Source organism: Nicotiana tabacum, chromosome 22 (genome assembly GCF_000715075.1).
Source record: "Nicotiana tabacum cultivar K326 chromosome 22, ASM71507v2, whole genome shotgun sequence".
Taxonomy (NCBI): Eukaryota; Viridiplantae; Streptophyta; class Magnoliopsida; order Solanales; family Solanaceae; genus Nicotiana; species Nicotiana tabacum.
Window position 1 is genome coordinate 1,684,401 of NC_134101.1, and position 12,277 is coordinate 1,696,677.

The following is a 12,277-nucleotide window of genomic DNA, read 5'->3' on the forward strand; positions in this document are numbered from 1 at the left end:
TGGTATGTTATTGTGAAAAAACTGGAATAAACAGTCTTCCCTTTCATTTAGCAAATTCACTTCCAATAAAATCTTTTTCTAATTTACTACGAGTAACGCTTTAGTGATTACAAAAACTTTATAATAGAGAGATTTAAGGGTATGTCATGATTCAGAAGTTGTAGTTTCTGCGAAGCTTTTGGTTAAGTTTTACTTTAGTTTTTTTTTTTTTTTTTTTTTTTTTATAATAATAAAAATTACTAGTAGTATTTTTAAAGTCTTTACGAAAACTGGCTCGAAGCTCGCCATTGGGTGGACACACATGTGGGTCTTAGTTCGATGAGATTTACTCGCCGAGTGACCTAATTGTGCATCCTAAAAACACTCAACACTTGTCTAATGGTCGAATTGTGTACCCTAAGAACTCAACAATCAGGACTTGTCTAGTGGCCAAATTGTGTTATACTCTAATAACACTCAACTCTCGAGGCTCGTCTAGCAATTCTTATGAAAATCATGTTCCACGGGACGATAATTTATAGAAGTTGGGAAATAATGACAGAAATATGTAAAACATCAGCAGAAAATTGAGCACAATTCAGCCTTCCGGATTTGTAAAGCTATGTTAAGGCTTGCTCACTGCCAAATAAACTACTCTTTAAAATAGTACGGGAGGGAGAATGTGATAAGAAAAAAGAATATAACTTTTTAACGAATTCAAATACATACATCGTATCAGGTCGAGATAATCAAGCTTTAATAAAGATGGATTATCAAACTCAATCTTACAACGAGATGAATTATATGTATAGAGTTGATGAAAGTCTAAACATGGAGTATTAAGTATCACGCAAATCATATAATCACTCAGCTGATTTAATAAAATTTTGAAGTACAATATCAAATGTTGTACATGTTTAGTGTACTTATTAAATGAGGATTTCATAGCAGTTAAAGTAGAAGAAAGACGGACGGTATTTTTAAGTAAATGTTTAAAACATTAAGGGGTCAAATGATCATAACAGAAAATATTAAGGGGTAGAGGATGTAATTTCCAAAAATTTGAGGTGAACGGAGCGTGAACTCTTTTCATAACCGTATAACTACCCCAGTCTTCTTCCATTGAACTTCATTCAGTATTGAGAAGCTTCCATTCCATACATTTCAACTTCAACTTCGTTTTTCTCCATCGCTGAAAATGAGCAGTTCAGAGAACGTGTTTGCAGAGGTGATTGAAGTTGCAAAGTTCATTGATGAATTTCGCGGTCACTACTTTGCCCTGCCAAGCTACCAGGAAAAAATCGACTTATTGAAGGACCAAATCGAACACGCTCTCGAAAAACTCGACGCAATTCCAATAGGTAACCGAATTCTTAGAAGAATGCATTGAATTCCGAGTTTCTAAATTCAGATGCATGCAATGAATTCTGTTTTAACACGATACGATTAGTATTATGGTCTGAATCATATATGTCTGTATGTTGAATTCTTAGAAAAGAGGGAATCGCAAGATGAGGCAGCAATGTACTTGTATTTGAGAGGAAAACTACTGGATGTATCTCCTGCTTATAATCAGGAAGCAGAACGTCTTCTGACGGATGCTGTGAGTTAAAATTATTTCTATGCATGCTACTATTTTTGTTTTTCCGATTTCTTTTGTTTCTTATCTATCGGTGGATTTCTGTTATAGGTTAAGTTGAATTCCTCTGTGGTGGATGCGTGGATATGCCTAGGAACTTGTGTTTGGAAGAGAGGAGATCTGGATAAAGCTAAAAGTTGCTTCAACTCTGGCCTTGAGCAGGTGCCGTCATTTTATGCATGCTGCTTAATTCTTGAGTTTTAAGTTTCTTTACTTTCCAAAATTTCTGAAGTAATGGATTTAATTGTATTTATTGTCTTCAGGATCCGAATAATAAGCAACTATTACTTCAATTATCAGTGCTTGAAAGAAGACAGTGCATAGGCGCAACAGGTAAATATTTTAAATCTGTAGCTACAAGCAATAAGAACACGTAGCATTTTGATTTTGATACCAGCAAGAATCTATAGTAACTGTATTCACATTTTTAACCTTAATTTCTGGATTAGATCTGTAATAATTGTACTGACATTTTTTCTAAGTTCCCAATGCTATTTCTGATTACGCTATTTCTGATTACCTATTGTAATATTCTACTTTTCAGAGGTTGAGAATCCAGTAGAAATCATTAACGACTGTATCAAACATGTCAAGGAAGCAATCGCTCTGGATATCCAGGATGGAATATCATGGTGTAAGACTGCTTTTTTGTACTGAGACCCCCTCTACTTGCCATATACTATGCTATAATTTAGAACTTTGTACAAGACTGAAAAATTGAAGGAACAGAAACTACCTATGTTCTTGAATATGAACATAAAAAGCATCATAAAACTTGTACTTGTCTTGCAAATTGCATGTTATATTTCACTTATAAGCACAGTTATTTTGGTGTCCTGCTATGTGAAATCAGAAGATTGATTATCCATTACCAAAATTTGGTTACATCCAAACTCGGGTTTCTTTAATGATCTTTCATCTTTTCTGGCAGACATCCTAGGAAACTCATGTCTCACTGCCTATTTTGTGACGGGATGTTGGGACATTAATATGCTTCTGCAGTCACTAAAAGCATACAAGAATGCTGTGAGTATGCATCTCGCCAATTTACCTTGGCATTAAAGCTTCCCCACAATATGCCTACTCCGTCGTCTCCCTTTTATCATTTTCCTCATGGGACATTCTGCAGTCTCTCTTCTCATTTTTCTCATGAGCTTCATATTTGTTTATTGACTTCATAACATTTAAGGTTGTTTTGCAGTTTTAGGTCTACATATTTTACTCATAGCCTCCTCTAATTTTGTGTTTTGTTTCAGCTGAAAGATGAGAGGATGAAGATAAGTTCTCATATGTGTTATAACTGCGCGATGGTAAGGCTATTAGCCAATTCTCGTTCTGAATTGTTCTAGCACATAAATTATGTGTATCTGAGATTTTCTTGGAGGTTCGTGGAAGCATGTAAGGAAAGGCTTTCTAGATTCACTTTGATTTAATGCAAGATTGATTGTTGCCTGCTAAAAGCAAACTAAATAGCAAAATCTCTTGATTTTCATTCTGCTTTTGCACCTTGAGCATTTTATGCATAGTCAAGAAAGGACGAGACTTTCAAAGAAGGCATCTATTTTCTTCACCAGCACAATTCACGTCTGCTTATATCATGTTGTTTGCACTTTCTTCCTTCTCAAATTTCAATACAATGTTTTGGTGAATCTATGATTTGGTTCTATAGACGTACAAGTATTTTGAGGACTATGAGACGTCCCTTTCTGGATTTGAAGCTGCTGAATTACTGGATCCTGATCTTAATGGTCTAGAGCAAGCATTTAATCTGTATGAGATTCTTGAGGGAATAAACTCTTTCCTTCAGGTAAGTTTATTTAATTGTGGCTATTTCTTATAAACTATTTGCAGTCATATTTTCTTTGTTCAGTTGGGAGACATTAAGAAATTCATGATAGACTGCAATAGAATTCTAAGAGAATTATGTTAAGTCTCAGCAAACAATATCAGCTTAAAAGAGTTGGTTAAGGTGCCATAATCCATGAGATCACACATTTGATTAATCATTGATTTTTCAAAGTCTGAAGCAGTGAAGCTCCCAGTTAGGGAATCTTCCCATTAAAGGATTATAATGACCAATGATCCACGTATATTGTCTGTCACAAGTGTGGAACTCAAGCTTGAGTTATTGCATCATCAGAATTACATGCATATACTGTGGATGTGTTTCACGTACTAACAACATGATATTTGTATCTTGAGATATGCTTTCAAGTGCTGCTCTATATCTGCAAGTTTTGGCTTTGACAACCCTTGACAAGTGTAACCATAGCCAGGAGAAAAAAAAGTATAAGGGAAAAGGGAAATCTACTAAGACACAATAATTAAGTACTACAAAAAGGTTGAAGGTACTAATTCCAAGAAATTCTTCATGCACTGAGTATGTTACGTCCATAAGACAAAGGAGTTTTTCTCTATCAATCAAATCGTCTTACCCACTTAATAAGCTTAATGAGTCCCTATGTAAGAATATACTGACCTTACTGCTGGTCTTCATTTTTTAAAGCAAGAGAAAACAGCAATGATATCTCATGCATTAGATATTGAGTTTGTTTATGTCTACCACTTCTGAGGCCTTTAGCCTCATCTATTATGCATGAGATTATGAAAGATGTAGTTGAATAACTCTATCCTGTCTTTCAGGAACTGAATGGTTCTCCAACATCATCGCTTCCTACTGTTGAATCGCTAGCATCATCACTTGCTTCTGTTGATTGTAAGCTTTATATGCGTCTTAGATAATGTTTTCAAAGCAGGGCGATATTGGATTAAGCTTGTTATCCTTAAATTGGGCAAATACTTTCTTGTAGTGAATCCTACATATGAGAAAGCTACTGTGAACCGCCTAATTGAAGGTTCTAATCTAAGCAAAGCAGTCACAGGAAAAGTTCTGTTTTCAGTTAAGAATCCGAGTGAAATTCCAATGTAAGTTACCTCACCTTAGAAGAATCTACAGCAGTTCATTTGTCACTTTTCTCCTTTCCAGTATTCTCTTCGGAAGTGAAATTTAAGCTACAGAGCTTCCCGACTGCAGCGTTATTTCTTTTTGTCTCAGCTTCTACTCTTCATCTGCAGATACTATGTTGTCTGTGATTCTGACCGCACATGCTTTGTGATTACTGTTTATGGCGTACGCAGCACTGCAGTAAGTGACACCTTTGGTTTAATCTCTGTTACCACATTTGTCTAATTTTGTCTAAGCTGACGAAAAACTGCAATCATTTTTAAGTATACTAGGTAACCATATCTGACAGTTAGTGATCTTCTCTCCTCTACTTTATTTTCTTGGAAGAAAAATATTACGAAGGGAGTTATAATACTACTATGAATACCAGTGAGCTACACACTTTGAATATAATGTACAGTAAATTGGAAGTGTAAATTTTTGCAGACTTCCTCCAGTATTTGCTCCATTAACTAAGAGATTTAGAATGAGATAAGATTGCCATTTGTATCCCACTAAAGTCTCTTTATACTGAAGAACTGATTTTAAATCCTACGTGTCTATCCAACTCTATTCTTGATAAGGTTAATAAATTTGTGACTTCCTTAAATTCTGCTATTTAAGAGTAGCATGGTGCTTATGCAGAATAAAGAGATGATATAAATCATAAAAGGAAAAAGAGAGAAAAGACAAAGAAAAGTTGACTTAACAAAACCTATCTTCTTGTTTGCGAGAGAGCAAAGAGTAGATTAGTATGCATTGAGTAATGAGAACTCCTGTTCGAGTCACTTGCTGATGTTCAGTTCTCAGTTTCCCGTTAGATTTTCATATTATAAGACCCTTAGATTCTTAACATTATAAACTATACTGTTGTCAGATCAAAGAAGAAGATCAGGTCACACTATTGGATCCTTTCTACCATATCTTTGATTTTGAATCGAGAGGAAAGGTAACCTTCGATCATTTTAATCTCTGTTTCTTTTCTATCCATTGCTGCTCTGGTTTTTCTTTACTTCCATACGTCTCAAATATTTGCTCTAATTTGAAAGTTAAATGTAAGCTGCTACAAAAGGCTTTTATTGGTGTGTATGTCAACGTTTCACATGTCAGCTCCATTTTAAATGACCTCCTTTTTTTGTTTTATTTTCTGCTTAATATTTCTTTTTCTCCCCTTCTCGGAGGACACCTCTTACTAGTGGTAATTTTTAATGTTAAAATAGTATAACCAAGTCGGCTAGGATAACTGGATTTGTCTTTGCAGCTACATTTTAGAGAAAAGGCCCAAAATAGTCCTCAAACCAGTCATATTTCTTTCACATGAAGCACTAATAGTCCATATTCTTTAATAAAGTGGTACGCTTTTAGTCTTCATGTTTGATATGAAAAAATGAGTGGTCATTTATTTTTCTATGTTTGATTGGTGAGTGACAAACTTTTTCAGGAATTTTTTTTCTAGTGTTTGTTTAGAGAGTAAAAAATATTTTTTAGAAAATTTTTACGCTACTTTTCTTACCCCCTCCCCCTTATCCCAAATCCCCATGTTTCTAGTACTCCCCTCCTCCCCCAAACCCCAATTATCCAACGTTTTCAAGACTCTATTTTCTTTAAGAATTTAATTATTCTTTTAAAAATTTACACAAAATCAAAAGGACTGATGTGTTACTTTACCTTTTCTCGCAAAAACAACATTGAAATTTGTGTTACACAACTAAAAAGAAAATACTTTTTTGTTGTTGAAATAGAAAGTATTCTTTCTATAACATGAAAAAGTACTCATTTTGTTAAAATGAAAGAAAATATTTTTTCTACATCATAATAAGAATGAGAATTAACCCAAATAGCCGTCTACCTAACTGCTTAAACTAAAAATAGCCGGTGGAGGTATAATATATGTATAATTTATGTATTATATGTGTATAATTATGTATAATAAATGTATAATCTATGTATATGGCTAGAAAATGTAAACAATGGAGACTAAAAGTGTACCACTTTTTAAAAAGTTATGGACTATTAGTGCTTTCGAAAGAAATATGACTAGTTTGAGTTAAACTCCAAAGATACTGGACTATTTTGGGCCTTATCTCCTACATTTTAGATACAGAGTTGGTAGATTTACCCATTTCTACCCAGGCTATACCAACTCTCTTTTCTTCACACTCCTAGTTGCTTCCCCGTCCTGGAAACTTGAACTGTTGGTGCAGTCAAAGGCATACATTTCACAGGCATTGATTGGTAGTTTAGTTCTAATCAACTTTTCTCCTATTGCCAAAACCAGATTGTGGCGACAACAATGATGTTGCCAAGATTTCCACCAATTGAGAATTTGAAAGAAGTGATTGGAACATCGCTGTGCCCTTTTTTCACTGCAATAGACTGCTAACATAACAGTCATTCATGTAATCTTTTGTTTTCTGCATTTGATAGCACTGTATTTTGTAATTGAAAGTACTTTTTCCTTCTCATCTATTCACATGTTATATTTTACTGCAGCACTATCAGTTCAAGTCACTGCGGATGGATTTCCTGGAACAACTTCGTGTGAATGGAGAAATTGTGTCTCCTGAACATGTAATTCATAGATCAATGTACCCCCAACTCAAGGAAGCATAAGGAGTCTGTTCTTCTTTTACATGTGTGTGAGGTAACAAGAATAATGCTGCTGATTGATTCCACTGAGATGGATTTTCATGTAAATAGTGGTCAAGGAAACAAAACTTATCAAATTTGCTGAATGCTCATCAAACTTCTCACTAGTCAAGCAATATGCATTTCAGAGCTGTGGTATTGTCTTTTTCATCTTCGTTTTGATAGTTCGTGTGATCTTGAGTCCTTGTCTAGGCTCTTTAGCTTAGATATGCTGATATGAGATGAGCTTTTCTTCTTTCATATTATTTGTTTGTAGTCTGTGATTGGTGCGTTTCAATTTGAGATGATCTTTTTGTCTATGTAGATGATGCATGCGAAGCAAATGCCTATTCTCTTTGTTGTCTTGTTGTCTTGTTGCATACAATCACGCGAAGCAAATGCCTATTCTCTTTGTTCTCTTGTTGCATACCATCCACCTGTCGGACTTGCAGTTTTGTTACTTTGAATCCTTTCATTCTTGACCTCTCTAAGTAGTGCTTGCTCCAAGAGATTTTAGAAGCCAAATACTATGAGTTAACAGGAAGCAGAGAATGAGGAAAACCCATGAAATAAACCAATACAAGTTATACAAATCAACCCCCTATTTTACTAGTTTAGATCAGGAACTGACATAGCATTTATTTCTGCTCAAACTCCGAGCTAAACTTAAAGACAAGCGCTTCTCTTTGCCCATTTAGTGTTGCCTTAGTAACCAGTTTCTAAGAAGATGATCGGGAAAGCCGATGAATTTGTCAGTCCCATTGGATGAAAAATTGTCAGCTATTTATTTTCATTATATAGGTTCATGTCTACAACAAAATTGTTAAAATGGAATAAATCGAAATACAAAATTGACAGACTTATATGAAGACCTATTAAAATATGTAAAGAACCAAGAGCTCTGACTTCTGCCAAGGACATTTTGCTGTACTGAAAGAACATAAACAACAGGGTCATCTTCTTCTACTGCACTACATTTAGCCCTTTGACCAAAAATAATGTTCCAAAAACCCTATTACGCGGAGGAGACAGAGGAGCTATCTTCTTTGTGGTCACCAAATATACGCTGCCTAAAGTCTTGTACCATCAGAGGTAGACCTTTCCTAAGAGGCACCTTTGGTTCCCAACCAAGCAATTCTTTAGCCTTTGAGATATCAGGTTTCCTCTTGTGTGGATCATCTGCTGTGTTGGGTCTGAACTCAATCTGCGCATTTGGATCAATGGTTTCCTGGACCACCTGCAACATGAATGACAAATATTACAAAATTCTGTTGCATTCAATCAATAGTAATGCAGAGTTATAGCCTCCAGGTTAGAGAAATTCTGATTGGATTGAAATAACGACTTCAGAAAGGAAACGATTGAATCTGTAAAATCAAAGACTTGACAAGAGAAGAAAAAAGTATGTCCATGTATCAATTACTTACCCCTGCAAGTTCAAGCATTGTGAATTCACCAGGATTTCCTAGGTTGAAAGGTCCCACATGTTCTCCTTCCATCAAGCGCATTAGGCCCTCAACCTTTCAGAAACAACAAAAATCAAACGCCATTATTTCTTTGTTATATACTTATCTTTGAAAGATAAGAATCACAAATCAATTACTAGCTTAATTAGAGGGTTGTGCTTCACAAACCTTCAGGACCGATTACAATTAGTTCTACAAGTTTTCTTATCATGTGGTTCGTACGAGGCATAATCCATTTCACTGGTTTCTATCTGTATTACAGAAAGGGCTTTGCACATTGACAAATTGAACAGCACCAGCTATTCACGCAAACAAGTTTGTTTTAGTGCAAGACTGTCGGTGCAAAAAACATGAAGTTCGATCAACGAAACTCATGTTTTCTTTTCAAGTCCGCATTGCAGTAGCAAATCAATGTGGTGGAATATGGTAAAATTGTGAAAGTAGAAACAAGACTGCAATAAAAGGTTGAAAGGAGAAAAAAAAAGGTCCTAGCTGTCTATGACAAAAGAAATGCCATACCAGGTCTGAAACAAATTGGAAACTTCTTGTTTGCTTTCCATCACCATAAACTGTTAAAGGCTCCTTCCTCAAGGCCTGTATTGTAATATAAAACGATGTAGGTGATTTATTTATAACCTCTTTTTTTTAATTAAAAGTGGTGGGAGGCAAAACTTTGGGCATGTGAAAAAGGTTCACCTGAGCAACAAAGTTGCTAACAACACGACCATCATCGATGCACATACGAGGTCCATAGGTGTTGAAGATCCTAGCTATCCTCACCTTTCAACCAATAGTGTATAGCCATTAATTAATAATATGATAGTATGCTTTTGAAAAAGTAAAGTGATACTTTCTTTTTCCTTTTCCTTTTGAGATAAAAGGAAGTATACGAATATTTTGAATATTTTCCATATAAATAAGAGATACCTCGACGCCAGCACCTCTGTGATAGTCCATGGTCAACGTTTCAGCTGTACGCTTCCCCTCATCGTAGCAACTTCTCACACCTAACAATACATGACAAATCTCAACATTTTTACCGTTTTACATTGAAAACAACAAAAGAGAGAAGCCAGATCATTACCCTATTCGCATTTACAAAATACGGCACACCCTCCTCTAATAAATTTGGTTTCTTTTGCCAATTACCATTACAAAATATATGTATAAGTACTATTAGTATTTAATAGAGACAAATAAAAAAGTACTCCTTTGGTGAGACTTATAGAAGACTGACCAATGGGATTAACATTGCCCCAGTAAGTCTCCTTTTGTGGATGTTGCAAAGGATCACCGTAAACTTCGCTGGTGCTCGTTAGCAAAAAACGAGCACCCACTCTCTTCGCCAATCCAAGCATGTTCAGTGTCCCCACAACATTTGTCTTGTGAACAGCTAGAATCAAGGAATCCAACCTTTCTAATTTACCAAATAAATACGTATATAAACACAGAAGAAGAATATAATAATGGAATTAAATAGAAACCAAAAAATATGAATAATGAAGAAAAGGATATAATGGTCTTGACGGGGTTATGCTTATAGTGAACAGGAGAGGCAGGGCAAGCGAGGTGGTAGATCTGGTCAACCTCCACCAACAATGGCTCCACCACATCGTGCCTTATGAGCTCGAACCTCGGGTTCCCAAAGTGGTGCATCACGTTCTCCTTCCGCCCCGTGAAGAAATTATCAACGACGATCACGCTGTCACCTCTTGCGATCAGACGGTCCACCAGATGGCTGCCGACGAACCCAGCCCCACCGGTCACCAGGATCCTCAACCCTTTACGCTGCAAACCCAACGGGATTTTCCCGCCAGAATGCAACGACCCGAGCCCGGCCCGGTTCTGGTAGATGATCCGATGAGCACGGGCAATGCTGTGAGAATGAGTTGACTCGGAGGGCAAGTGCGAATCGTAGATCGCGTTGTTTATGTAACTGTAACTGCCCTGACCGGACGGGGCACGTGACGAGGGTAACATAGCGAAGATAAGAGAAGCGATGGCAATGCCTGCAAAGAGGAAGACGAGGCGTTTCTCTTTGAGCATGTAATGTACAGGTCGAATTACGTTTTGCCATGGCTTCCGTGGTTTGGGGGTGTATGCGTTGATTATATGGTGAGTTTCCTGTCCTCTGAAGAACAATTCAGAAGCCATGGCTATGGCGTCCTCCTCTCTCCCTCAGCTCCTACGTTTTTCTTAGAGAGAAGAAAATTAAGGAAGAGGGGAGAGGAGGGGGAAATATAGTTTGGTCGTGTATAGGAGGAGCTTGAGTTGAATTGAAATTAGTGTTGAAAGAGAATAATATTAGGTGGTGAGAGGTCTCTGGCGCGTTTTGGGCTTATTTTTATAGGTCTAGATACAGTCCTATGGTTTCTCTTAGAACCGTTTGATTTAGAAAAGTTCGTTAGTAATAAAAGACATCTTGTTCCTATCGTATCCCATGAAAAAGTGTACTTTGATAGAATAAAAAAATGTATATTGTCACCATACAAGTTAAAAACAAACTAGTATAAATTTATTCATATTGTGAATAAGAATTTACAATCAAAACTGCAATATCATGAGTACAAAGTTGGTTAAAAAAAAACATGTTACTTCCGTTGGATCCATCTCTTTTCATGTTAAATTGGTTAAGCACCGATGAATTTTGAAAACAAGATTTGGTTTTCAATTAAACTAATATCTATGGAGAAGCCAGTAATACTAAACAACCTAATTATATGTGTGTGCGCGCTTACTAGTTTTTGTCAAAAACCAAAGATATTTATCAACAGTTAACACTACCTAAAAGCAGTATTAGACGATAAAAAAAGTGCTAAGGCATTTGGTAAATAATTTTCTACTTTGGCTAAGAGTCGAAGATCCTAAAACAAAACAAAACAAAAACAAAAAGAAAAGGAGAGACAAACAAACCGTCAGCACTATAGTTGGGTCCAATTTAAATAGAATAAAAAGGTGCATACCCACAAATTAAGGCAGGGGAGGGTATGTCTAATTCATTACCGTTCATAACAAGTGATTTTTTAGTTTTTTTATGGTCCAAAATATTGATTTTTTTAAGCTTTCGAAAATGAATTAATAATATTTTTTTCTATGTTGCCCTTGAAGTAAATAGTGTTGAAGTATGTGTTAAGAGTATTTATGTGAAAAGATAGTAAAAATTATTATGGTCAATTTCATTACTAATTAATGTTAAAAGGTAAATTTTTTTAATATATGCGAAAACAATAAAGAAATCACTTATTATGCATCGAGAAGAGTAATAGTTTATTGTGTGACTAATTTTTGCCGGTGGTAGTGTGTTGCCTCCCCCACCACTCCTCCCCACAAAAAAGTACTCCTTAAAGTAGGAAGGTCATAAGAAGGAAAGTGCGGAAAACTTCACCAATTTTGTAAGAAAATAGACCTTTAGCTATTTTGTAATCTAACTATTGGAGCATATTGTAAGCAACACTTTTCTGTTGTCAAAATTTTTGTTAAGGAAGGTTAAAATATATAAAAGTAAACATATCAGGAAATTAAGGGAAGTCAATACATAATATATATACATATAATTTTATTTACTTATCCGTGTAATTTTTCTGACAAAAGGATATCATTTGACGCCCATTCCTATAAGGT

General features: G+C 35.6%; 2 protein-coding genes across 4 annotated transcripts; one reads left to right on the forward strand and one right to left on the reverse strand.

The window, feature by feature from the left end:
• Positions 1 to 1,127: 1,127 nt before the first annotated feature.
• On the forward strand, positions 1,128 to 7,815 carry LOC107784973 (uncharacterized). 2 transcript variants are annotated; one of them, XM_075243817.1, is made up of 14 exons: positions 1,128 to 1,340; positions 1,473 to 1,582; positions 1,670 to 1,780; positions 1,882 to 1,951; positions 2,163 to 2,252; positions 2,550 to 2,644; positions 2,875 to 2,928; positions 3,288 to 3,425; positions 4,262 to 4,334; positions 4,429 to 4,543; positions 4,694 to 4,763; positions 5,440 to 5,511; positions 6,841 to 6,961; positions 7,056 to 7,194. In XM_075243817.1, exons 1-13 carry the CDS (start codon positions 1,178 to 1,180, stop codon positions 6,943 to 6,945), a joined length of 1,266 nt encoding a protein of 421 aa, XP_075099918.1. In that variant the 5' UTR covers positions 1,128 to 1,177; the 3' UTR covers positions 6,946 to 6,961; positions 7,056 to 7,194. The 2 variants fall into 2 exon arrangements, with proteins under 2 accessions (XP_075099918.1, XP_016461665.2); XM_016606179.2 differs by lacking the exon at positions 6,841 to 6,961 and having other exon boundaries at positions 7,056 to 7,815.
• A 136-nt stretch (positions 7,816 to 7,951) lies between these two features.
• Positions 7,952 to 10,990, reverse strand: LOC107784974 (UDP-glucuronic acid decarboxylase 2-like). Of its 2 annotated transcripts, none has more exons than XM_075242575.1 (7): positions 10,171 to 10,990; positions 9,894 to 10,040; positions 9,584 to 9,663; positions 9,353 to 9,436; positions 9,176 to 9,250; positions 8,618 to 8,710; positions 7,952 to 8,427 (listed from the first exon to the last, which is right to left on the reverse strand). In XM_075242575.1, exons 1-7 carry the CDS (start codon positions 10,808 to 10,810, stop codon positions 8,206 to 8,208), a joined length of 1,341 nt encoding a protein of 446 aa, XP_075098676.1. In that variant the 5' UTR covers positions 10,811 to 10,990; the 3' UTR covers positions 7,952 to 8,205.
• Positions 10,991 to 12,277: the final 1,287 nt, after the last annotated feature.

Coding starts and splice junctions, on each gene's coding strand:
- LOC107784973 (XM_016606179.2), top strand. CDS start 1,178: ATGAGCAGTTCAGAGAACGTGTTTGCAGAGGTGATTGAAGTTGCAAAG. Junction 1,781..1,881: donor TCAACTCTGGCCTTGAGCAG/GTGCCGTCATTT, acceptor TATTGTCTTCAG/GATCCGAATAATAAGCAACT. Junction 2,929..3,287: donor TGTGTTATAACTGCGCGATG/GTAAGGCTATTA, acceptor TTGGTTCTATAG/ACGTACAAGTATTTTGAGGA.
- LOC107784974 (XM_075242575.1), bottom strand. CDS start 10,810: ATGGCTTCTGAATTGTTCTTCAGAGGACAGGAAACTCACCATATAATC. Junction 9,437..9,583: donor ACAGAGGTGCTGGCGTCGAG/GTATCTCTTATT, acceptor ATTGGTTGAAAG/GTGAGGATAGCTAGGATCTT. Junction 8,428..8,617: donor CAATGCTTGAACTTGCAGGG/GTAAGTAATTGA, acceptor TTCATGTTGCAG/GTGGTCCAGGAAACCATTGA.